We start from the raw sequence: 27,773 nt of genomic DNA, 5'->3' as shown, positions 1-27,773 counted from the left end.
TTTAGTTCTTTCCAATCAAGTTTAATGAAAAGATCTTTATAAAGATGACACTCATATCTGTACATTAAGAGACTGCAGGTTAACCAGTGGACTCTGAATCATGACATTGTGTTGAATCACGTGGTGGTGCAGCGAGAACCACACAGATCAAGAAACTCCTGAACACAAGCTCTGAGGAATTGAACTTTGGAGTTTCTCAGTAAGCATGTTGAAGACTGAGAAAAAATATATATAATTGAACAAATATTTAGTAGAACAGAGAAACTAGTTGTACAAAGACAGAGTAAATGAATACATAGAGCCAGCTTTGACATGGTTTCATGCCCAGAAGTCTTAGGAATTATATGAATAGACCTGCTGCCTTAGACTGCCTTTGGTTTAGTTCATAAGTGGCTTGGTTTGGATTAGTAGTGGCACGTGTGACTATGTACATATTAATGCTGCCATAGACACCTTTGGTTTTCAGATAGAGATTAAACAAGAAGCGTCTCTGTAATAGTAACAATACCAGCCTTTAACAGAAGTTGCTTTGACAAAACCAATGCTTTCTGTAGAATACAATACATATTGCATCTGTACCAGGAGTCAGTGGTCCCATACCAATGGATAAGACCACCTATAGAACAGATGACAACAACAACACAGATTACATTCTCAGAAAAACAGGAAACAATGTAGCACAATAAAAAACATTTCATCTTTGTGTTCTACATGCTTTGGATGAGGTAAAAGTGGTACAAAACACCTATACCACAGGAGCAGTACATTCCCACTGTCTCCAGTGTCTTGGGCTGGGAGCTTGATCTGATTTATAGCTATATCATGTTTAAAGGGTCATTTCACCCAATAAATCATGGTTTGACATTCTCACACAGAGTGGTTGTCAAGCTATTTGGGGTTAACTAACCCTTTAACATATTTTCTCTCTAAACTGTATTAGCAGTAACAAAGTAATAAAGCCCCTGACTATCATCCACTGAGTTATCATAAAGCGGTTTAAAACAGGATCCAACTAATAAATACATTCATCAATAGACTACACTGTCTGTAAGTGACTGCAACAACTTACTTAATAAGAGAGAGACAGTAAGAGATAAATAGAATAATCTAACTGGATAAAGGGTTTGTGACCAAATCCCTGACTGGTGGACTCTGAGGTAATATTTCCTATTCTTAAAAATAATGAGTTGTAGACTAAATAACTTGATATTACAGCCCACTCCCTTTACACATGTTTCTACCCCTTCGTAAAACATTTGGTTGGTCACAACAAACAATCAACAACAAACAAGATATCAAAAATGGCTTCATCATATTTTCATAACATGCGGATACTTAAGTTTACAGGCTCAACAATACATGCAAATAAACAATGCTGTTCTTTTCTTTGTTTTTAGACGTGAAAAAACGATTCCTTGCCTGAGGTCTGACTGTTAGGTTTATGTAAACAATGAGATCACGCTCCCACACACGCACACTTTACGCCACACAAGCCGTCAGTCGTTCAGTATGTGCTTTGGTTTAGAAAATAGTCTGTTGATTTGGAACAAGCTTGTATCTTTTATACAATGCATGCTGATAACATTCAAGAACTAATATTTTATAATATATTTTAAACACCTCTACCTTTTATCCAGAAGTTATTTGAAAGAAGATAATCACCACCCACCTCCTCTAAAAAATCTCTTGCTTAGGAAACTAGTGTTTTTGCTTTCTGACAGTACAGACAGTTTGACAACACAGCGGAGGGTTCTTCAGTTAAAATGTGAGGAACCATCCCTGAAGATATGGTTTAGACTTATCACCCTCACAGCTGAAACATGTTTATCTTTTTCTCTCTGCTCTTTCATTTCATTTGTAGACATTCTAAATGCCTGAACCAAAACAACCAGAGTTTTGTAGTTTAACGGAACTCATAAGTGTAGATATGTACTTTATGGATGCCAGACCCTGACATCAATGTTCCTGAGTTCTGTACACTTTTCTGGAGTAAAAATTACTTTTTTCAACACTTAAGTGATAAACATGTAGGAAAGAGAATTTTAAAACTATGCACTTACTAGTCTAAAACGAAACAATTACAACACATTCTTAGATGTTCAGAAATGACACGTATGTAGTCCTCCTGAGGACATAGTGAAGACAAAGTAAGGCAATGAGGTGAGGTTGGTCCAATCAACATGAGTCATTCCTACCACGTGGCTGTTTGTGTGGAACTAGGGGTGGACATAATAGCATCGGTAAAACTACACTGACATTGAAAAACGTTAGTTGTTGTTAGTTTGCAATAATTTTCTCTTTGGATTTCACCTTACAATCTCCTACACTAGTACCAGTAACACTTATTCAGGAAGCAATACTCACCCCTCCTCACAGCATTAACAGACGAGAGGAACTTGTTGAAAACCAAAAGCAAACTTAATACAGGGATACTGGGAAAGTATTATTAAATGGTTAATCTGAAGAGTGAAGAGGTAGCAGTGTGACAGGGCTAGTAGCAGTAGTCCAGCCTTTTAAAGGAAAAACGCAGACAAAACGACAGTACCAACAGAGTATGATGCCTCAAATGACAAAGAACCCCCCCTACCTGACCCAAACCCCTTAAAGTAGAAATACCCAGTCTAAACATTCACAAAAGCAGAACTAAGTTCTCAAACATTTTACCCCCAAGTTAAACTACAAAGTCTGACCTATGAACTACAAATAAAGTAAACATTGCTGTTAGAACACCCCTGATCATTTTCAAATAATGCCATGTTTTCAACAGGCAGTGTATGTAAAGGTGATAAGTTATTATATGCACACTGGCTAGGCTGACTCACCTGTCCTATCTAGCTGGAGAACATAATATTAGTGACTGTTAGCCAGTCATGCCTGGGGTCCAGTATGTGTCTGATAATGAGGCAGGAGAGCCAATGAGGTCCCCCATTGGCCAGCGAGAGACAGCTACAACAGCCTGGAGGAACGACAGCACGGACTGACACCCTGGGAGGGCTAGTTTGGTTGGATGCTAAAAGCTATCATCATCAAAACATATTTGAGCCACCTGGGATGGGGAGGAAGGCGTCTTTGGTTTTATGTCAGATGTAGAGGTGTGGTGTGTTGACCCTGAGATAGCCAGAACAGCTGGCTGGCTGGCTCAATGTGGATTTATGATGGGTTCTAAGGATGAAGTAATGGTTGGTATTAGTAAGATGAGGAACAGTTCTCAAATAGAGGTACGGAATCATGGTTGCCATGATGAGGGTAATAGTTGTTAAGCGGGTGAGGGTATTGGTGATAGTTGTTAAGAGGTTGAGGGTACGGATTAACACTGGTAACTGGGATCCTGGGACTGTCCCAGGACCACTTGTCACATTTTCAGAGAAAAAAAATTGTGACAAGACCTGGGAAATTACCAACTTTTCCCCCAATGTCGCAGTAATGCAATTCCACCAAATGCCCAACATCTACAGCAGCAGATTGGCAAAAAATAAAATGGTACATTATCCAAACAGGTTGTCACATGGAAGCCTTTAGCCTAGTCACATGTAAGCCTTTAGCCTAGTCACATGTAAGCCTTTAGCCTAGTCACATGGAAGCCTTTAGCCTAGTCACATGTAAGCCTTTAGCCTAGTCACATGGAAGCCTTTAGCCTAGTCACATGTAAGCCTTTGGCCTAGTCACATGGAAGCCTTTAGCCTAGTCACATGGAAGCCTTTAGCCTAGTCACATGGAAGCCTTTAGCCTAGCACATTTTCTTTACACAAAGTCGTCATAAATGCAAAGCAAATGCCGGATTGCACACAAGACCCGAATCCAGTTTAGAGTTCTCATCAGAAATTAAAATTAGATCCCGGGCCGACCCAAGCCAGTGAGCTGATGCCTGATCACAGGCCTGGTCCGACATCACAGAATAAAAAAATGCCAGATTTCTAGATAACAGTAGGCTATATTGATTTAAACTGGTGTTGAGAACAACGTGGCGGAGGTGGGCAGCACCGTGAGGAGACGGGGAAACAGCCATTAGGAACAACGTGGCGGGGGTGGGCAGCACCGTGAGGAGACGGGGAAACAGCCATTAGGAACAACGTGGCGGGGGTGGGCAGCACCGTGAGGAGACGGGGAAACAGCCATTAGGAACAACGTGGCGGAGGTGGGCAGCACCGTGAGGAGACGGGGAAACAGCCATTAGGAACAACGTGGCGGAGGTGGGCAGCACCGTGAGGAGACGGGGAAACAGCCATTAGGAACAACGTGGCGGGGGTGGGCAGCACCGTGAGGAGACGGGGAAACAGCCATTAGGAACAACGTGGCGGAGGTGGGCAGCACCGTGAGCAGACGGGGAAACAGCCATTAGGAACAACGTGGCGGAGGTGGGCAGCACCGTGAGGAGACGGGGAAACAGCCATTAGGAACAACGTGGCGGGGGTGGGCAGCACCGTGAGGAGACGGGGAAACAGCCATTAGGAACAACGTGGCGGAGGTGGGCAGCACCGTGAGGAGACGGGGAAACAGCCATTAGGAACAACGTGGCGGGGGTGGGCAGCACCGTGAGGAGACGGGGAAACAGCCATTAGGAACAACGTGGCGGGGGTGGGCAGCACCGTGAGGAGACGGGGAAACAGCCATTAGGACTAGAAAAAGCGCAGAGAGGAAAACACCTTAGTTATGATCAACTGAATGATGAAAATATTAGAATAAAGTAGGCGAAAGCAAATTTGTTGCATGTATCAAATTCTTGGTTACACTGAAACTGCCAAAGTTATATCCAACCGTTATACTAACTTAAAGCAATAGTCGTGTGTGGTCACCTAGATGATAATTTCAGCAGTTTTAATTGAGACAGTGCCATCGCACTGCTTCGAGAGATGCGTGGGGTACTCGTCTAGATAAATCAATCAATGTCACATTTTTGTTTTCACTGAATCTCCGTTTGGATATTTGGTAGGCTGGGGAAATGTTAGTCAAGTTGAGGTGAGTGCTAATGATCATCTTTACTCTAGTTTGCTCATATATTAGCTGATCAAAAAATGTTGCTAGCATGTTATACAAGTCTGCTTGCTCTTCACTCGCATAGTAGCCTGTCCTACTCGCGACAAAAATCCTGTGTCAATCAATCAATGTGATTTTGTTTCACTGAATCTCTGTCTATATATTTGGTTAATTTATCTTGGCTGGACAAGTAGAAGTGGTAGCTCATTTATTCATTTATCACTGATCAGAAACATTTAGAATGGAATAATGTAGCCAAATTCAAGTGTATTATCTATTGACTCAGGCTATTGACTCAGGCCTAGGCTATTTTCCTATAGTCCCAATAATCCCACTGAAACCAGAAATCTTGACTCCCGTCTCGAATGAAAATTCCTAACTTTATTCTGTAATCCATAGGTTGCATTATCAATGCATGTCTGCTTATGCTCCTGAGTGGCGCAGCGGTCTAAGGCACTGCATCTCAGTGCTAGAGTCGTCACTACCCTTGTTCGATTCCAGGCTGTATCACAGCCGGCCGTGATTGGGAGTTCCATAGGGCGGCGCACAATTGGCCCACCGTCTTCCGGGTTAGGGTTTGGCCGTGGTAGGCTGTCATTGTAAATAAGAATTTGTTCTTAACTGACTTGCCTAGTTAAATAAAGGTTAAATAAATAAAAAATAAAACAAAGCATGTCAAAATACCTGGAACATTTCCCCCGCTTCTCTGAGCTGTTTCGTATTTCTGACTATATGAGAGCGTCGGTACAGAATGTGAGATCAACAAACAGTACGAGAGTAGAGAGTATGGTCCCCGTTATGATCTTTAAACAATTTCCTCTCTTCAACTACTAGTTATTCATGAGCTGACCTGCTATCTGTATAATCATCAACTCCATTTTGCCAAATAGGAGATATTTTGTCATTCGTTGGAGGTTAACAAGCGTAGCAACTTTAGTCATTTGACTTTTGTTTGACTGCTGTTACAAAGTTTGTATAATTCGACAACGCTATCGCCTACTCTGGGTGCGCTCTGTGGGTCCTGAGCATGCTCTGTCTCGAGATAGCATATTTCAGCAGTAGTCCTGGGCTAAATTAATTGAGTAACATGATAATGCTCAGAATTCATGAACAGCCTGTTTCGCAATTCACAACAATGTCATTGGTGATCAAAGTTACTCTATCATTACTAAATATCAGTTTCACTTGCTGTGAAACCTTTACAGTGGCGCAGCCAAGCCGGCATTGTGGCACAGCGACAATGTTATTTTGGGAGAACCCAGGCATAGTGACATATCTTGGTTTTAAAGGCTTGAGAATGGATACTTCAAATATTTGTGGTATTTCCCGGGACTCTTGGGATAAATATCAATTATTCCCAGTATTGAAACTTGGTAGGTTTTCGTGAAAATATGAATCCCTAGTTGAGGGTATGGGTGATCGTTGTTACAAGGGTGAGGGTATAAGTGATAGTTGTTAAGAGGTTGAAAATATTGGTAATTTACTCGGGGTGAGTGGTTATAAAGGTGAGGTAATTCATTTCAAGGTGAGTTTCTGAAGTTGAGGTAGAACCCATGTGTGTTTACAAGGGTGAGGAAGTACTATGGGTAACAGAGGGTCCAGATAGTTATCTGAAGATGAGGTAGAACCCAGGTGTGTTTACAAGGGTGAGGAGGTACTATGGGTAACCGAGGCTCCAGATAGTTATCTGAAGATGAGGTAGAACCCAGGTGTGTTTACAAGGGTGAGGAGGTACTATGGGTAACAGAGGGTCCAGATAGTTATCTGAAGATGAGGTAGAACCCAGGTGTGTTTACAAGGGTGAGGAGGTACTATGGGTAACAGAGGGTCCAGATAGGTATCTGAAGATGAGGTAGAACCCAGGTGTGTTTACAAGGGTGAGGAGGTACTATGGGTAACCGAGGCTCCAGATGGTTAGCTGAAAATGAGGTAGAACCCAGGTGTGTTTACAAGGGTGAGGAGGTACTATGGGTAACAGAGGGTCCAGATAGTTATCTGAAGATGAGGTAGACAGCCTAATAGAACCCAGGTAGCTGTGGTTCAGCTGCAGTGACGATGGTGAAGTGTCCTCTATGAGGGCGAGGTGTGCATCCTCATATGACTAAGGAGGTTGCGTTGCTGGGTGAACTTCCCGCCACACAGCTGGCACTCGTACGGCTTCTCCCCCGAATGGACCCGCATGTGCTCGGCGAGGCGGTACTGTCGTGTGAAGCGCATGCCGCACTCCTCGCAGGCAAAGGGCTTGAGGCCCAGGTGACTCCTCATGTGGCGCGTCATGGTGCCTCGCTGAGTGAACAGCTTGCCACAGATGTTACAGGGGAATGGCCGGTTCAGCCAATGGCTCTTCTCGTGTTGCCGTAGTGATGTCGCGTCCTTGCAGCTCTTACTGCAGACTGTGCAGAGATGCCCAGGTTCTTCAGCGTCAGGCTTCACCTCCTTTGATGCAGAGTCATCTGGGCATGTGTCCGGATCTTTGTCCTTCAAGTATCCACCACATTCCTCTTCCTCTTCCTCCTCCTCCTCCTCGTCTTTCAGGTAGAGTTGGTCGTGGGTGTGTGTGTCGACATGGGCATTGAGCTGTTCTGAGCTGGGGAAGCCTTTCCCACAGGGGATGCAGACGTACAGGTTGTCCCCTACACCTGGCTCAAACCCTGGCTGGGGCTGACGGTAGATGTAGTTGGTGTTTCCGTTTCTCCTCCCTTTTCTTCCTCCTCCTCCTCCTCTTCCACTGTGCCCGCTCCCCTCACTCTGATCTAGACCGTTCTCCTCTCCATCCACCTCTCCGTCCTCCAGCTCTGGGGTCACTTTATCACCTCGGGGCCTCTTGCGAGGGGCTCTGGGCTGGAGGTCTGTGGAGGTCTTTGGAGGCTCTGGCTTGGCACTAGACGTTGTGGGAGGAGTGGGAGTGGGGGAGAGAGAGGAGGAGTGGGGGGAAGAGCTCTGGAGCAGACTGCTGGGGGACACCTCCTCTGTGGCAGTGCTCTCTGACGGACTCCTTTTGGACAGGTCCAGTCCCAGCCCATTACTCCTACCTTCTCCAGAGGGGCTGAGGGAGGCACAGCGTGAGCCCGAAATAAACACCTTCTCGGACAGATCCTCTCTCAGCCTTCCCTCCTGGCCCGGTCTCTGGTTCCTCTGGCTCCCCTTCTTGGACCCTGAGTGGTTGTTATGGTGCTGGTGGTTGTGGAGGGGGGTGGAGGAGAGGCAGAGGGGGCCAGGGGTGTGTCCATTTGAGGTTGGGGAGGTGGAAGAGGAGGGGGTCATCTTGTTGGAGCTGGAGGGGGTCTGACCGTTGTGTTTGAGCTTCCTGCGACAGAGAGCAGCCAGTTCAGTCAGCTGGAGGTAGGAGGCGGCGATCAGGAGAGACGAGATACTGTGGTCACTGACGGAGTCAGAACTGGACAGACGACCTGTATAGATGAAGTCCAACACCTAGAGGAAAGGGGGGTAGAGAGTAATCTTTATAATGTCCCAATGAGCAATTTGTTTCACAGCAAGTTGATATCCGAATGCAGATAAAACAGCTAGGCTTCACAGCATTGATGTGGAAACTAAAACGTTGATTAATGTGTACTGTCCATGGCTATTAAATTATATGAATGACAGAGTCCAATACAAATATGTCTGTATATGTGACACTGCCCGTCAAGTGACCCACCTGTCTGAAAATAGAGGGGCTGACCATCTCTGTGTCCAGGTTGATGAGGTTGTCGTGGGGGACCAGCGACTTGAAGTAGACGCTGCTAGCCGCCAGGACGTTCTTGTGGGCGCGGAACAGCGCGTTCTCCACCACGATGATGACATCACACAGGTATCCTTTGGCTCGCTGCTGGTTCAGCTGCAGAAGCAGCTGCTTTGAATGATTCTGCTGTTCCATCACACACACTTTGGTTTACACACCTGGGGAGAGAGGGAGAGTTCAGTTCTGAGAACTCAAAGAAATACAACCACTAATGTTCTTAGACTAATTTAAACTCCTGCAGGTCCAAACGTGCTCCTGAAATTCTTGCAATGCACAGGATGCCTAAAAAAAGAAATGTAAAAAGTTGCCCAAGTATGGCCAATACATTACACCTCTCTGCTCACACTGAAACCATCACACTGTTTTCCTCAAAGATAGGCCTCAACAACATACTGGCAGGAGGAAGAAAGATAACCAATGCGATAAACTAACCACCAACCCACTAACGAATACCAACAAATATCAAAAACCTGGTAAAAATAACCTCAAATTGTTTTTTTTGTTGCTCTACCATTTATTCTCGGCCCATTGTAGCTTCTCTGGTAGCAATAGATTCTGAGGAACCAGAGAAAGCAACCATGATATGGTTCTGTTCATTATCACAGCACACAAACACTGTAACCCAGCTCTCCAGTATTATCAGCTAACCCAGTAGAGACTATGTGCTCCTGATCAGCTATAAATGGAACTCATTAGATGGGCACATGACTGCGCGTGTCATCGCTAACTCTCATATTTATATACACCCACCCTGACAGTATGTGAAGTGAGAATTCAGGTGGGGCTTTGATAATGGCAAATTGTTAACTGCTTGTTAATTGTTAACTGATATCTTTTTTCTTTTGACCAATCAGATCAGCTCTGAAAAAGATCTGATGTGATTGGTCAAAAGACCAATTAGAGGAAAAAACATCATAATTGGGCTGCCTATTTTTTAACTAGACAAGTCAGTTAAGAACAAATTCAAATGTATTTTCAATGACGGCTGAGGAACAGTGGGTTAACTGGTCTAGGAACAGTGGGTTAACTGGTCTAGGAACAGTGGGTTAACTGGTCTAGGAACAGTGGGTTAACTGGTCTAGGAACAGTGGGTTAACTGGTCTAGGAACAGTGGGTTAACTGGTCTAGGAACAGTGGGTTAACTGGTCTAGGAACAGTGGGTTAATGGCCCTGTTTAGGGGCAGAACGACAGATATTTACCTTGTCAGCTCGGAGATTCAATCTTGCAACCTTTCGGTTACTAGTCTAACGCTCTAACCACTAGGCTACCTGCCTCCCTAATGCAGCCTATCAGACTTCGTTTACCGGGTTAAACAATTAGTTTAGCCAGTCAGTAACCTCGCCAGAATACAGATCCCAGCAGAAAATCACAGGCTGCCCTACACTGGTACGGTATCAGGGGAAAACAGGGTCTTCTTAAAGCAGAACACAAATACTTAATGTCTCAGACTGGGGATCAACACTGAGTGTACAAAAAAGTGTAGACCCCCCCCCCCCCCCGTTTGCCCTCAGAACATTCTCAATTCGTCGGGGCATGGACTCTAGAAGGTGTTTGAAATGCTGGCCCATGCTGACTCCAATGCTTCTCAAGTTGGCTGGATGTCCTTTTGGTGGTGGACCATTCTTGATAGACACAGGATTCTGTTGAGCGTGAAAACCCCAGCAGCGTTGCAGTTCTTGGCACAAACCGGTGCGTCTGGCACCTACTACCATACCCCGTTCAAAGGCACTAAAATATTTTGTCATGCCCATTCACCCTTTGAATGGCACACATACACAATCCATGTCTTAATTGTCTCAAGGCTTAAAAATCCTTTAAGCTGTCTTCTCCACTTCATCTACACTGATTGAAGTGGATTTAACAAGTGACATCAATAAGGGATCATAGCTTTCACCATGATTCACCTGGTCAGTCTATGTTAAGTAAAGAGCAGGTGACGATGCTTTGTACACTCAGTGTATAATCAGTGTTAGTAACTAGGCTTACTGTGAACATAAGCCTACAACAATTATCATATGCCAGGTATTGGTATTCAAACAACTGCTTTAGATAAAGATTTTTATGTAAACAACTTGATTGGAGCAATTAACAGTAGTTCTATTTACAGTACTGAGCTTCAGCAAAACTTAAAACCGAACTACTCTCCAGTTCTAATCCTCCATATCCCCCTCCAATCTGCTGCCCTACATCTGTAGGAGTAGCATTTACATTTGAGTCATTGAGCAGAAGCTCTTATCCAGAGCAACTTACAATAGTGAGTGTATACATTTTCATATATATACTGGTCCCTCGTGGGAATCAAATCCACAAACCTTGTCGTTGCAAGTACCATGCTCTACCAACTGAGCTGCACGGGACCCTTGGGTAATTTAAAAACAGGATGGTACAACATTTGAAATACTACTACTGATAACAATGCATCTCATCCGTCTTGCCATACATCGATACAGTATCACAAAACACACGCTCCCTCCCCAAAAAATACACACTGAAACAAAAGAGTTGTTTGGGTAATCCATCTAACGACTGCACAACACACTGATGGTGATAAGATGCTGAGGGTCCATTTATGAGCCTACAGCCCCGTTCTGCCCCCCTCCTACCCTGCCTGCTCAAAAATCACCTCATCGCTTTACATGAGAGAACCATAGATGTACAGTATATAATCAAGCCGTAACCAGGAAGGCAGGCTGGACAGAACAGGCCGTAACCAGGGCGTCTGGAGGGAAGAGAGAACAGAGAGCAGGCCATATAACCAGGTGGTCTGGTCTGGAGAGGATGTCTGGCCTACAGGATCAATGAGTTAGCCTTGCTAGCTTCTGATAAACACTCCTGTTTACAAATACATTTCAATATAGGTTACCTGTTCTGTTCTATCTTGTGTTCTAAAACGGTTCTAGTCTGTTCTGTTCTAGCCTGTGTTCTGTAACTGTTCTAGTCTGTTCTGTTCTATCCTGTGTTCTGTAACAGTTCCAGTCTGTTCTAGCCTGTGTTCTGTAACTGTTCTAGTCTGTTCTGTTCTATCCTGTGTTCTGTAACAGTTCCAGTCTGTTCTAGCCTGTGTTCTGTAACTGTTCTAGCTAGTTTGTTCTGTTCTAGCCTGTGTTCTGTAACTGTTCTAGTGTTCAGTCTTAGCCTGTGGGTTCTAACCTGTTTTCTGTAATATCCTATGTTCTCTTAGCCCGTGTTCAGTTTGGCTGTCCAGTGTTTCATCTTGTCTTCCTGGTAGAGATCACTGGCAGTAAATCACATGATCTGGTAATCTAGCTGGGCTTTAGGCATTAGGTCCACTACAGGAAGCAGTTTGGCCCTCTGGTAAGGGAATAATGATAATCTGAGCCAGTCCAATTGACACTCCTTAATGCCCATTAACTTAAATTAACTGTTTTCTAGGAATAAAATAAACGTCCTTTCCACTCACCAGTTGGGCTGAACGTGGAGCAGAACATGACATGAAAAATAACATCCCCATTGTTGAGCCAGGTTTACATTTACATTTACATTTTAGTCATTTAGCAGACGCTCTTATCCAGAGCGACTTACAGTAGAGCGCATACATTTTATTACATTTTTACATACTGAGACAAGGATATCCCTACCGGCCAAGAGCAGACGCTCTTATCCAGAGCGACTTACAGTAGAGTGCATACATTTTATGACATTTTTTTAAATATTTTTTTATTTTTGTATATTTCTTTTACATACTGAGACAAGGATATCCCTACCGGCCAAACCCTGCCTAACCCGGACGACGCTATGCCAATTGTGCGTCGCCCCACGGATCTCCCGGTTGCGGCCGGCTGCGACCGAGCCTGGGCGCGAACCCAGCCCAGCCTGGGCGCGAACCCAGAGACTCTGGTGGCGCAGCTAGCACTGCGATGCAGTGCCCTAGACCACTGCGCCACCCGGGAGACCCGTCTGTTTACTCAAGGTGTTCTGGAAAAGGGCACCCCAAGGATAGCCCATGTCACATGTTTACTCCTAACTAGCATAATTATGACTAAACACATGTTAACTCCTAACATAATTAGTTTGTTAGAATCTTAAGATGCATGCCAAGATTTGAGAAGTGTAGTTGGCTGGCTCTTACTACCTTCTGATGGAAGACATTTTTTTTAAAGTCTATTTGCTTCATATTATGGGAACTTTGTTCCGTCCAAGTTTGTGTTCATTCAGTTCAACCAAAAAAGGCCAGTATGTTTTTACAGCCACAATCCTGAGTTTGTGTTTCAGCCAAACAGTAGTCCTACCACCTGGTATAAAGCTGAGGGATGTGGCTGAGGAAATGTAACCACTAAAACTCAGACCAAGCTATAAAAGCGGGGACTGGCAGTACATAATAACATTGATTTGACGCCACAATTTTAAACATATTGCTACACATTGTTTGTGTAAAACTGAAATGGCAATAAAACATACAAATTTGAGTAAAATAACCTCAGGCCTATTCTGGGTTATGATAGGGTAAGACAGTTGTACTAGCGGATGTAAACAATCATGATGCTTTTGTTATATATTCTTCAGGTACCAATGGGTAGAAATCATTCATAGAAATGTAACATCATTCTAAGAGATAGTGGCAGCGATCAGAAAATGTTTTTTTTTTTTTTTTTTTTTATATAACTAAAAAATAACAAAATCTACGTATTCCATAACAATTAATTTTAATTTCAGCTATATACACTATTTTGTAGAAATTCTGCTGGATTTTGGTCTAACCTACACAGCAAAACGTTAAATCAATGCTACTGGTTGCTATGTTGCAAAAGCCCAACGTTTCTCACATACTGGAGAAACATTTAAATGCAATGCTGTGACCATCATCCTACAAGCATTCCAAACCAGTGTTGCTCTACCATGATCTAAAACAGGGATCAACAATTAGAGTCAGCCGCTCGACGATGTTTTTCTTGAGCGGATGGTCAGGTGGCCAGAACATAATTACAAATCATTTGTAGACTGGAAATTGACTGCAAGAAGTCCAAATAGATATAATATTTAACGAAAACAATTAATTCAAATCTTGCTTACATTTGTATACAATCACATATAAATCTCTATTAGCGTGGGTATACTTTGGATCAAAATTTCCAAAAATATTATCACTTGCAGCTGATTTGCTGGCGTTTTTACAGTTTAACTCCAACAATAATAATAAACTCTGATCTAAAATGTATGATTCATTGATACAGTTCAGAGAACAAAATCTTGAAAAAAAGAAAATCAATAGGCGATAGGCCTACTCGTCTACCACAAAATTGATAATGCCCTACACGCAGAGGGGGTGGCGAAGGGATCCACCAATGTCTTTTATTCAATTAGCCTATATTGCTGGGCCAGCACTACATCAAATCACATTTTATTAGTCACATGCGCCGAATACAACAGGTGTAGACCTTACAGTGAAATGCTTACTTACAGGCTCTAACCAACAGTGCAGTTAAAAAAAAAATGTTGATAAGAATAAGAAAGAAAGTAACAAGTAATTAAAGACCAGCTGTAAAAAAATAACAATATATACAGGGGGGTGCCGGTACAGGTAGATACATCCAGTGGTATAAAGTACTTAAGTAAAAATACTGTAAAGTACTACTAAGTCGTTTTTGGGGGTTTCTGTACATGACTATTCATGTTTTTTACTCCACTATATTCCTAAAGAAAATATATACTTTTAACTCCCTTACATTTTCCCTGACACCAAAAAGTACTCGTTACATTTTAAATGCTCAGGCAGGACAGAATTATGGTCCAATTCACTCACCTATCAATATAACGCCTTGTCATCCCTACTGCCATTGATGTGGCGGACTCACTAAACACAAATACTGAGTTTGGAAGTTCTTGGAGTGTCCAACTTCTGTCAAAAAAATTAAATCATACTGTCTGAATTGCTTAATATAAGGAATTTGATGTATAGCATTTACTTTTACTCAAGTATGACAATTGAGTACTTTTTCCACCACTGCATACATCCAGATTTCAGTTAATATTCTTAGTTTGTTGAAAGTTATTCATCTTATTCCAAAGCTGTGAAAAACAAACCGAAGCCAGCAATCCACAGGCTAAAATTAGTGCAAGTATAGAGGTGGTTGCCAAGCTGGTAATACTAGTTCTGGAATTAGGCTATGCCCTCTGGGCATACAAGCCATTTGTTAGGCGTTTCTGGTATTTCTTCAAAAAACGGAGTGCAACCTCTTGAACACAACCACACACGCCAACTTAAATCAAAAAACATGTGACGATCTGAGAAAAATGACATATTTACCTTAATTCATCGATGAACACTGTTTATTTACTATCCTCTCTCACCTCACAACCCTCGGATCACAATCTTGCCAAATGGGCCAAAATGTCATAAATATGCCAACTGATTATTTCTCAATTATGCTTTTTTTTTTTATAATGTCAAATATACTGTATGGTAACAATCCTTCCAACAAAAGGAACCTTCTTGTGAAAATACCCAAAATCATGGTCTTTTTTGTCCTTGCTTCGTATTGAATCCCTCTACTGGAGGTATGTTTAGGCCGGAGGTCATCCAGCCTGGTCCTGGACAGCTAGCAGGGGTCTAATCCTAATCAGTACCCACCCAATCGATTTAACCTAACCTTTATTTACCCCGGTTAGTCTCATTGAGATAAAAATCTATTTTGCAAGAGAGACCCGGTCCAAGATAGCAGCAGGGTCAAAGTTTAAGTGCTGGGCTGGAACTGTCCACATAGACTTTAGAGAGGTAGAGATATTTGAAGAAGTGAGCAGGGCATTGTGAGCAAGACATTCTTGACATTTTTCAAAATAAGCCTCTGATCGTCAAACGTCCTCTGTGTTAATGTTGACAGACAGAGTTTATTCTAACCAGAAACTGGTGTACCGGTTCGCCGTGGTTCATGTCATGTTAATGTCATGTTCCGTTCCTTCCTTTCAGTGGGAAGGGGGAGGGGGGTTGGATTGCATTAATCCCAGATACCTGAAATGAGACAGGCTGCCAGTATGGCGTAGGCTACCCCATTCATAGATGCAAACTGCTTTAGCGCCTATTGGCGATAGTATGTTCTGATCGGGGGAGTTTTGTTAAGAGCCCCAACGCTAGTCTAAACAAACACACATCGCTTGCTGTACGTTTTTGGAAACATAAGAAACGCGTCTTTGATAATAATATATATATATATTTTAAATGTTAAATTACTACACCTTCTTAGCGTTAGGTGTCACACACGGCCATACATTATCTCCACGTTACATTGCGTGTTTTCAGAAGACAGACGGAAGTCATAGTTAATTAGCATAGGTGGCTTCCTATCTAGTGTGCACCAAACACCAGTGCTGTGTATAAGCGTAACTGGGAAGGAAATGTAGTTCGGAAACTGGAGGCACACAGCTTGTGGATCTGTGCAAAACTGCTACAGTAAGTACATTCTTTCTTGCTAATATGAAAGATAAGAAGCATAACAGCATATGTTTGTAAAACCGTTTTGAAAGCGATGATTGACGTTTCTAAACGTTAAAACAGAGCTTCGGAATTGTAGTTCCCATGGAGCCAACAGTGGGTGAACGTAACTGCTGGAAACCCTACGTACGGAGAAGCTAGGAGTAGGTTAGTTACCAATAATCTTCCTGCCAGAGTGCCAATAGGAGGAGAGGTAACCTGGGGTGGAGCCAATCAGAGGGGTACACTATGAAGGAAACTATATTGAACAGAAATATAAATGCAACATGTAAAGTGTTGATCCCATGTTTCATAAGCTGAAATAAAAGATCCCAGAAATGTTCCGTACGCACAAAAAACGTATTTCTGCAACGGATTCCCACGGTACTGCTGCTCATTCCATTCACCAGCTCAGGAGGTCTGACCACCAACCCCCGGAGTGGAGGTCTGACCACCAACCCCCGGAGTGGAGGTCTGACCACCAACCCCCGGAGTGGAGGTCTGACCACCAACCCCGGACTGTCTTGTCTCATTACTCATCTTGTCTCATTACGCACACCTGGTTCCCATTAATGTTATGGTGCTTTTTTTGTCTGTATGTTTATTGTAAAAATGAAATAATGTAAAAGTAAAATAAGGGGATGATGACGCAATCTTTCGAGAGGAAGGGAATCTGATTCCATTGGTCCTCAACTCGCGGCTCAGACACTTCATTCAGGATAAATGGAGTTAAGAGTAAATCATATTCCACATACTGTGTGCTAGGACACAATAGTTCGGCGTCTCATTGTGAAAAGGCTATACTGCTCTGTGACCACCATTGACTGGGACGCACAGCCTGAACGCGCAGTTGAACTCAGTTGACCAAAGTTACCTCGGTAACTCCTCAAACTCGACAAGGCTCTGGTCACAGATTTGAGAGAACCCCGTAAACTGCAGTTATGAACCTGGCTTAAAGCTGTACCCATTGTGACACTTACAGAGCCAGGTTCACCCAAGGTGTTCCGGGAAAAGCCAGCGCAAGGATAGCTCATGTCACGTTTACTCCTAACTAGCCAGGGCTGGATTAATGCAGGGGCTTACAGGGGTTGAAGCCAGTAGAGGGCCCAAAAGGCCCCCCAAAAAAGGCAATATAGGTAGTAGTGGTGCGCAGGTCAGCTGTTTGTTCACCCGCACTCACCCGCAATTGCTAAAACCCATCCGCAACCGCCCAACTAAGTGAAGTGAAAATGTGAGGCCTGCACCTGACCCTAACCTGCAAATATAGAAATTGTGCTGTAGGCTACAGTCAGAGATGGGGGACCGATTGTTTTGTCAGGTTTGACAGATACGTTTCTGCTTAGAATTTCGGTAGGCTATCAGTAGGCTTGTCTGTAATTAGATACATGCAGCTTCTCTTCCGTCATTACATGTTGCCCTAGAACAGGGTTTCCCAAACCCGGTCCTGGGGCCCCCACTGAGTGCACGTTTTGGTTTTTGCCCTAGGACTACACAACTGATTCAAATAACCAACTCATCAAGCTTTGCTTAGTTGAATTAGCTGTGTAGTGCTAGGGGAAAAAACTAAAAACATACACCCAGGGGGGCCCCAGGACCGGGTTTAGGAAGCCCTGCCCTGGAAGACTAAATCAACCCTTGCGAACCAGAATAATGTCATAAATGATAGAATGAATGCATCAATCTAGTTGACATAGGTAAAGTTGTGTCATCTCGGCTTCTTTCGCTGAGAAAAGATGTTTAGGAATCAGGGACAAAATACAATAAATAAATACCAAAAATGCAGTCGCATTGTCTCAAGATGCTGAAAGAAAGAAATCATATTTCTCCACTCCTGTTCCTGAGTCAAAATGTACATTTGGTGTATCATTTTACTGCAAGAAATGCTTAATTCTGCAGGCGTTAATATTAAGACTGAAAGATTATAGTCAGTGTCCAGATTTCAGTTTCCATTTAACCCCTCTGAACAGTAGGCTACAGTTCCCTTGACGTGCCATAGGCCTATTTAAAGAACCCCTTCTTGTTACTGTCGAATTTGTATAGCGCTTCACAATCATCACACATAACATAAGCATTGCTATCATCCTCTACCACTTCACCAAAACTTTCCTGGACCTCCCTTCTCTTTATTTTCAACTCTCCATTACGCAGCTTTTCACTTGTCCGTTTTGCTTCAGTGGATCGACGTTAACTTTTTCCTTTCACAGCATTAAGGCTGCGTTGACACAATGACTTATCAATGACCCAAGCCCAGCTCATTAAATCCCTACCATTGTGTCGCCGAGTTGTCATAATGCTTCAGCAAATGTACATTATCCCAGGGGTGTTGGAAGACACAATGTAATGTACATCATTTATGTCCCTCTTACTGCACTGAATGCCTCTGCTGATCCTACAGTTATTGTATGCTGTAATCATATGCCTATGAACCAAAATGATACTGTTAGCACTGAGGCGGTGTGCCGTAGCAGGAAGTCCACTATGTGTAACTCACCCTGCACTAACATTAATCACCCAAGCATTTCTACCTCTGCTAAGCTTCCCTGGATAACAAGAACACCTATGTGAGAACTGCAACTGGATCCTGGACTTCCTGATGGACCACCCCCAGGTGGTGAGAGTACAGGCAACAAAACATCCCCCACAGGGATGAGGTCAAGTGACCTGGCAGTGTGGTGCCAGGGCAACAACCTTTCCCTCAATATCAGTAAGAGAAAGGAGCTGATCGTGGACTAAAGGAAATGGAGGGCCAAGCACGGCCCCATCCACACCGACGAGGCTGTAGTGGAGCGGGTCTAGAACTTCAAGTTCCTCTGTGTCCATATCACTAAGGAATGAACATGGTCTACAAACACCCACACAGTTGTGAAGAGCGCACGACAGCGCCTCTTCCCCCTCAGGAGCCTGAAAAAAATTGTCATGGGCTCTCAGATCCTCAAAACGTTCTACAGCTGCACCATTGAGAGCATTTTGACTGGCTGCATCACCGTTTGGTATGGCAACTGCTTGGCATCTGACCGCAAGGCACTACAGAGGGTAGTACGCACGGCCCAGTACATCACCTCTATATCAGGCTGTGTCAGAGGAAAGCCCTAAAAATTCTCAACCTCCAGCCACCCAAGTCATAGACTGTTGGTTCCAGCCAACCAAGTCTGGAACCAACAGGACCCTGAACAGCTTCTACCCCCAAGCCATACGACTGCTAAATAGTTAACCAAATACCTACCCAGACTATCTGTACTGACCCCCTTTTGCACTAACTCTTTTGACTCACATGCGCTCACATCACATACAGTGAATTCGGAAAGTATTCAGACCCCCCTTGACTTTTCCCACATTACGTTACAGCCTTATTCTAAAACAGGTAAAGAAAATAAAACATCTCATCAATCTACACACAATACCCCATAATGACGAAGCCAAAACAGGTTTTTATACATTTTTGTATAAACAGAAATACCTTATTTACATAAGTATTCAGACACTGCTATGAGACTCGGAATTGAGCTCCGGTGCATCCTGTTTCCATTGATCATCCTTTCTACAACTTTATTGGAGTCCACCTGTGGTAAATTCAATTGATTGGACATGATTTGGAAAGGCACACACCTGTCTATATAAGGTCCCACAGTTGACCGTGCATGTCAGAGAGAAAACCAAGCAATGAGGTTGAAGGAATTGTCCGTAGAGCTCCGAGATTAGGATTGTGTTGAGGCACAGATCTGGGGAAGAGTACCAAAACATATCTGCAGCATTAAAGGTTCCCAAGAACACAGTGTCCTCCATCATTCTTAAATGGAAGAAGTTTGGAACGACCACCACTCTTCCTAGAGCTGTCCCTTCAGTCAAACTGAGCAATCGGGGGAGAAGGGCCTTGGTCAGGGAGGTGACCAAGAACCCGATGGTCACTGACAGAGCTCCAGAGTTCCTCTGTAGAGATGGGAGAAACTTCATGAAGAGCAAATCTCCTCACCACTCCACCAAATCAGGCCTTCATGGTAGAGTGGCCAGACGGAAGCCACTCCTCTGTAAAAGGCACATGACAGCCCACTTGCAGTTTGCCAAAAAGGGACCTAAAGACTCTCAGACCATGAGAAACAAGATTCTCTGGTCTGATGAAAACAAGATCGAATTCTTTGGCCTGAATGCCAAGCGTCAAATCTGGAGGAATCCTGGCACCAGCCCTAGGGTGAAGCATGGTGGTGTCAGCATCATGTTGTGGGGATGTTTTTCAGGGGCAGGGACTGGGAGACTAGTCAGGATCGAGGGAAAGATTAACGGAGCAAAGTAAAGAGAGATCCTTGATAAAAACCTGCTCCAGAGCGCTCAGGACCTCAGACTGGGGCGAAGGTTCATCTTCCAACAGGATAACGAACCTAAGCACACAGCCAAGACAGTGCAGGAGTGGCTTCGGGAAAAGTCTCAGAATGTCCTTGAGTGGCCCAGCCAGAGCCCGGACTTGAACCCGATCGTATATCGCTGGAGAGACCTGAAAATAGCTGTGTAGTGATGCTCCCCATCTAACCTGACAGAGCTGGAGAGGATCAGCAGAGAAGAATGGGAGGAACTCCACAAATACAGGTGTGCCAAGCTTGTAGCATCATATCCAAGAAGACTCAAGGCTGTAATCACTGCCAAAGGTGCTTCAGCAAAGTACTGGGTAAAGGGTCTGATTACTTATGGAAATGTGATATCAGTTTTTTTAAATTTGCAAACATTTCTAAAAACCTGTTTTTGCTTTGTCATTATGGGGTATTGTGTGTAGATTGATGAGGGGGAAAAATGATTAAATCCATTTTAGAATAAGGCTGTAAGATAACAAAATGTGGAAAAGGTCAAGGGGTCTGAATACTTTCCAAATGCACTGTACACTCACATCACATACGCTACTGCTATTGCTTATTATTTACCCTGTTGCCGAGTCACTTTACTCCTACCTATATGTACATATCTACCTTAATTACCTCGTATCCCTGCACATCGACTCGGTACTGGTACCCCGTGTATAGCCAAGTTTGTTACTCATTGTGTATTTATACCTTGTGTTATTATCCTTCTATTATTTTTCTATTTGTCTCTCTGCATTGTTGGGAAGGGCCGGCAAGTAAGCATTTCACTGTTAGTTTACACCTGTTGTTAACGAAGCATGTGACAAATAAAACTTGATTTTACTGTCAGTGGCTGATATAACAAGAGAAAATCTGCTGATGCGCAGCAAAAACAAAAGCCCTGGGTCCTATGATTTGTTTATCCGGCCCTGTAACTAGCTAACAGAATTATTACTGAACACATGTAAACTCCTAACAGAATTAGTTGTTAGAATCTTAAGATGATGCCAAGATTCGAGGAGCAGTGGCATGTATTCATGGATGCCAAGGGAAGCCAGGCTTCCCCCCAAAAATGACCAAAAAAACTAAAACAATGCATCTTTCGTCTCTCTGTGTTTTATAAATGTCCTTCAATTCGCAAGAGGCTGAATGTATCTCACCGGAGAAAGCATCCAAGCGAACAATAGAGCCCCTCTGTCTCTATGTGTTGCCCATCTATGCTGTCTGGTCAAAAATAGTATGACATTGTTGCCACCCGTAGCATTGAATGCAAGGGAAGCAAGCGAGCATTTGGCCTCCCTTGATATAAAAAACATAAAATAATAGCCAATCAGCATTGAGCTAAACTGAGTGAGCTCAGCTGTGAATGGTCCTGGCGTACCAAAAAAAAAGTCTCAAGGGAAGCCATGTTGAATTTGGCTTCAGACCAATCACATCAGAAGCCAAACGTCATTGACAGAAAACTTGAATTGTTGCATCCCATTGTGTCGTTGTCCTCTCGTGGATAACTAACTAGCTAAAATAGGCCATGGATAGAGATGGGGATTTGGACTTGTGGTTTTACTTCATTCTTCGTACTGGCCAATGATTATAACATGAAAGAGGGGGATGGCATTGGCGTTTCTCTACAAGTAGCATGAATCAACATGTATTTTCTACTCACACACACACACACACACACACAAAACAGTACCATGGATAGCCACATTATATTTAGCTTGAGTTGATTGGACTAATTCATTTTTTGTATCTTTTACTCATTGTATGAGAATAAGCATGTTGAAATGGTTCTGAAATAGTGGAGGCAGCGCCTGTTTTCTTTGCAACTTGCGGTAACTGTCCGTGGTTCTAAATCAATAGTTCTTAAGTAGTCCGAAAAGGTTGGAAACATTAACTGTCTTGACCATGCTGTAGGGTATGTAAAAGTTTGTTACATGTAATATGTTCTGTGGATTTCATCGGACAGATGTTGCTCTTCGGTTATGTGATGAAACAAAGGTGTAGTTGAATTTATTCTGCCACTGTCTTCTTATTGTCTCGGCCTTAGACCTATACATCATGGTCGCAAGGCATATGAACTAACAGGTTATAGAGCAAACGCAATTATCACGACACATAGGTTGTAAAATTGCTTTTTTCCCCTGGCTTGGCTTCCCCGGTAATTTGACCCTTGCACCGCTACTGTTGAGGAGTGTAGTTGGCTGGCTCTTACTATCTTGGGATGGAAGACAAAAGGTTTTTAAAAGTCTATTTGCCAAATATTATGGGAACTTTGTTTCATTCAGGTTTGTGTTCATTCAGTTCAACCAAAAAAGGCCAGTATGTTTTTACAGCCACAATCCGGAGTTTGTGTTTCAGACAAACAGTAGTCCTACCACCTGGTATAAAGCTGAGGGACGTGGCTGAGGAAATGTAACCACTAAAACTCATAGACCAAGCTATAAAAGCGGGGACTGGCAGTACATAAGATTGATTTTACACCAGTTATAAACATACTGATATAGCTCAGGGTTTTTTGAAAGATGGGAGAATCAAATATTTTTATTAATAACATTTGAAATATACATTGTTAAAGACCAAGTATCAGGTATTATACCATGTAAAGGAACAACCTCCTAATTAAAACCTTTTTTCATTAAAACCTTTTTTCATAAAATCCACCTAACTAGATTTGTCAACTCCGTCAGACACCATAATTATTTTTATATTTATTGTCCAAGTGTTTGAAGGCCTTGACTGTTTCATTCTAACATTCTAATATTAAAATATGCAATACAAATCTCCAAACGTCCTAGTTTTTTTATACCACAGTATAATGCTCCAGGGCTAATTTCGTTAGCATTTTGGTTGGTTTTTCTAGATACAGAACATAAAACAAGATTTATAAAGCAAGCATTATCTCTTATGTCTAGTACAGCAAGTACTGCAATAGTTTAAGCATATGTTGCAGGACAATGAACATATTATCAATCTCAAGGGGGTTAGCAACCAATGAGGGAATCCCTGAGCTATATTGTTTGTTTACAAGACAGAAATGGCAACAAAACATAAACATTGGAGTAAAATAACATTAGGCCTATTCTGGGTTATGATACAGTAAGACAGTACCTTATTAGCATCAATGATGGCTTACATCAGCGTAAGCCATCATTGATGCTAATAAGGTATATTCTTTAAGAATCAATGGGTATAAATCATTAATTGAAATTTAACAGCAGGAAGTATCCAATATTGTAAAAAAAAAATACAAATAATAACATAATACATATAATTCCAGAACATCAAATTATTGCTACTGGTTACACTAGGCAGGTTTCCATGGACCCAAATGTAATCAACAAAAGCAATGTTTCAAAAAAACTAAATTGAGACATGTGTAATGGAAACATCATATAGACAACATTTTTATCCGTTTGACGGGTGGATTTTTCTTGTCTATCTAGCTTTGAGACAAATGACGATGGAAACTGTTTTTCAAATAAATTATGGTTGTTGAATGATTTTGAAGGTACGCGGGGCATGTGATGTCATCACCTAGGCCTAACTATAAAAGGTCCATTCCACATTTAATTCTAAATGCTGGCAAAATCTATTTTTTTAGCTATAAAAAAAAATGATGCTTCTTTGCAGGACAATGATTGTCCTGACTTTCAAGAATAGCTGAATTGCTTCGCCTTGCTTTTCTGCTCGGCTGGATGCAAGTTTCGCCATATAATTATTTCAGATCTATAGGTGTGCAAGTTCCACCATGGCACAGACCATGGCGATATGTTGGTACATGAACATTATTGGAACATGGCAAATATTAGTCAATTATTGCATTCTATCCATGCTGGCTTTCGCATGCTACCTACATGAAACAGATAGGTGGGAGGGCAAACTGGCTTCCACCAATTTATGAATGCGCATTGTGCAACTTGCCTAAATGGGTAATGGAAACACATCAACCACAATTATGATTTATTTATTTTAAGGTGTGACATCATTACATCCTGCTGTTTTTAATCGACAATTAAGTTCAATGGAAATGCACCGTAGCAGACAATTGTCACATCTATTTCTATGTGAACTTTGTAAATGTTGATTTAAAAAAAATCACTGGACAAGTTAAAGGAGTATTGTGTAATATTCTTGATTTGTAATTTCAGAAAATGTCCATAATAAATAAATGCAGTAATAGTGGAATGATAGTTTTCCATTATTTTTTCACACAAAAAATATTTGGGGGCCCATACTGGCTACCCGATTCCTTGCTCCGGCCAAACACTACACCACGCCCACACACGTTCGTTTCTTTGACGTAGTACCTTTAACGGAAACATAGCTGTTGATACACATTTGAGAGAATACAATCTCGAGAGAAAAAAAACATACAAATGGGTGATACCCGTCTACAACAAAATAGATAACACCACAGAGTTTCTAAACCCAGAGGCCGAACATCGCGAGACTTCCGGGAACGCTTTAGATAGAACTGCATCGGTCAGAAAATCCATTCAGACATGTGAATCAGCGATTCATCATTTTTTGTTGTTGTTCATATTACTTTTTACCTTCCGAAAATACCTCATATTTTGTGACAACTGATGTGTCCTCTCCTTCAGTGTCGAATTAAGCATGTAACTATATTAACAGTCATTGATCTACAAGTCTTTTTGCATGCCGAACAACTCTAGGGAACATCAGTAGCCCAGCTTCGCGCACTGACCAATGCGAAGTAGTTGGCCTGTTCCTGATCTTACACATCTGTGCAGCACCTTCAGCATTCAAATGCTAAAATAGCTTGCGCGATATTAAGCTGTATTAGTTGAGTGGCAACCTATGTAATTTGCTAGGTTATTGTTATCTTCGCGCTGTTGAAAATTGTGTTTTACTGGAATAAAAGTAAGCTACTGGGGACAACTCATCTGCCTATACCTGCTGAACGGGGCTTACAATAGATTTGATTTTGATGTTCAAGTTCAACGTCAGCAATAGTTTTGGTAGTGTATATGGTCATTTTTTTAATATACTGGGTAAAATTTATAATTTCATAATGAGGAATCACTTTTGCGAGGCGCACTGCATGGCCAAAGCTGGAGGAGAAGAAATAGCTCACTCAAAAAAACCTTTCAAAATGTAAAAAAAAAAGTGATTTTGAGATGGGGGTGAAATCCAAAGTTGTGCTATATATATATATATTCATTGGGTATGTCATAGCTCATTTGTAAATGATAAATATAGATACATTACTAGCTCAACCCCTTAATCTGCAAAAACAACAAGTTAATTAGTGGGTGATGGTGATTTCAGATACAAAGTGGGGGGGACAAAAAAACAAACTAAATTGCACTCCCCTAACCTGACAGTGGGGTCGTAGATGCCTAGTGTCCTTTATGGCTCAGATCAGGTGCCTACATCGTATACAACATAGACATACACCATTTACGCGTACACAAACAGAAGTCAACTCAGACAGTTCCAGATCAGAGGCCCAGCTCATGAGCTGCATCAACAGCAGATTTGAATTTTGTGCATGAATCGCATCGATTCGTTCTCTAATCAAACCGAATCGTTTCAAACTAAAACGTATCGTTTCTGTATCGTATCAGAGCCCATGTATCTACATATGTATCGAATCTTCTTGAAAGGGAAAAATGCACATCCCCACGATATAGCCATTTTGACTTTGTGGCTGTGGTAACTAGTGGCAACCCTAGCAGAGGGGGTGGGTAAAGGGGTCCACCAATGCCTTTTATTAAATTAGCCTATATTGCTGCGCCAGCCCTGCATACATCAGATTTAAGTAAATGTTTTGTTTGTTTAAAGTTATTTATCTTATTCCAAAACTGTGAAAAACAAACCGAAGCCCGCAATGCACGGGTTAAAAGGAACGCAGGTAAAGAGGTGGTTGCCAAGCTGGCTACACACGGGGAGACCTCTCTGGGCATACGAGTCAAATGTTTGTTGTTTCTGGTGTTTCTTCAAACAACGTAGTGCAAATTCTTGAACATGACTACACACACACCAAGTTACATCGCAAAACATACGAGGATCTGAGAAATATGACATAGATTTACCTTAATTCATCGATGAACGCGTTTTTCATTTACCATCCCACCTCACAACCCTCTGTTCGCCATCTTGCCACTGCAGGCTATTTCCCTGGGAAGCCTACCCCCTGGCCCAAATTTAAATAAAAGCCAACTGAAAGGGGGAGAGGAGAAAAAGGTTTGCCTCTGCCTCAGAAATGCCAGACCATCCGCCGATGAGCAGAAGTACCCTGAACAACCAGGATACAAACCGGATCAATTGACCAGAATCCACAAAGATTACAAACGCCTCTGACACACTGTATGTATGGGCCCATGTCCCATGGCATTCTACAAACTCAAATATCCTTGAGCCAGGTGCTTGAAACCGACTCGATGTGAAAAACTCACTAGTAGTGATAAGAGGGTGTGGTGCAGGCTGATTATAGGTTACATGTCTCTGTCAGAAAAAGGAGTTAATTATTTCAAGTCTTACACCTTGCCGACATGAATGCACAACATTCTTTCACCCTCCTCTCATTGATTGTATGCCAATAATGTGTATTACATCTTATAGTGTGAGATAAAAATAACTGACCGAAATAGTTAGTACACCTCTATCAAATATGAATCTCTCAAAAATAAATTATTAAAAGAAACACAAGAAATACACACATTTGACAAGGTTAATAAACCATGGAAAAGTTGTTGTTTGAAAAACCATTGGTAATTAAATAATAAATACATTCTGTGTTTGAGTTAAACTATCAATGTGTAAACATGTGACAAGGAGCAGTAAAATAAATAGATTAAACATATTAATTGTAACTAATTTCTTACTGCCTTTAGACAGTGTTATTAACACAGCAATATGAGTGGTAATTCATTGTAAATTGATTGAAAATTATAAAAACAATTTATAGTAAACCACACAAATATCATTGTGCCTGTCCGATTACTGGGGGGGTCATGTCCTTTACTGTGGAATAACAAACCACAACTAAAATCAACAACTAAAACATTTGGACTACTTAAGTGCAAATGATAACTGTATTATTTTGCTATCAGACAGACTCCTGCTTCCCATGCAACAGTCAGTCAACAATCCAGGTATGGACTTTTAGAGGCAGGCTGATGAGCTTGACTAGGGGTGCATCTCAATAGTGCATTTCAAGTACAGTAGCTTCCTCTGCTTGTATCCTCTCTCTCATGTTCTGATCTGTAAGACCTGGATGCCTCTCTCCTCAGCAGTGAAAGGTTGCTGAGGGGAGGACCGCTCAAAATATTGACTGGA

The 27,773-nt window shown here is 42.3% G+C and overlaps 1 protein-coding gene across 2 annotated transcripts; it reads right to left on the bottom strand.

The window, feature by feature from the left end:
• Positions 1-26,846, bottom strand: LOC139537165 (hypermethylated in cancer 2 protein-like). Of its 2 annotated transcripts, none has more exons than XM_071338135.1 (3): positions 26,528-26,846; positions 8,633-8,874; positions 1-8,406 (listed from the first exon to the last, which is right to left on the bottom strand). In XM_071338135.1, exons 2-3 carry the CDS (start codon positions 8,849-8,851, stop codon positions 7,045-7,047), a joined length of 1,581 nt encoding a protein of 526 aa, XP_071194236.1. In that variant the 5' UTR covers positions 8,852-8,874; positions 26,528-26,846; the 3' UTR covers positions 1-7,044. The 2 variants fall into 2 exon arrangements, with proteins under 2 accessions (XP_071194236.1, XP_071194247.1); XM_071338146.1 differs by lacking the exon at positions 26,528-26,846 and adding an exon at positions 14,983-15,200.
• Between the last annotated feature and the right edge of the window lie 927 nt (positions 26,847-27,773).

Source organism: Salvelinus alpinus, chromosome 1 (genome assembly GCF_045679555.1).
Source record: "Salvelinus alpinus chromosome 1, SLU_Salpinus.1, whole genome shotgun sequence".
In the NCBI taxonomy this organism is placed as follows: Eukaryota; Metazoa; Chordata; class Actinopteri; order Salmoniformes; family Salmonidae; genus Salvelinus; species Salvelinus alpinus.
Note: the sequence above shows the minus strand (reverse complement) of the source record. Positions and strands in the feature narration are given on the sequence as shown.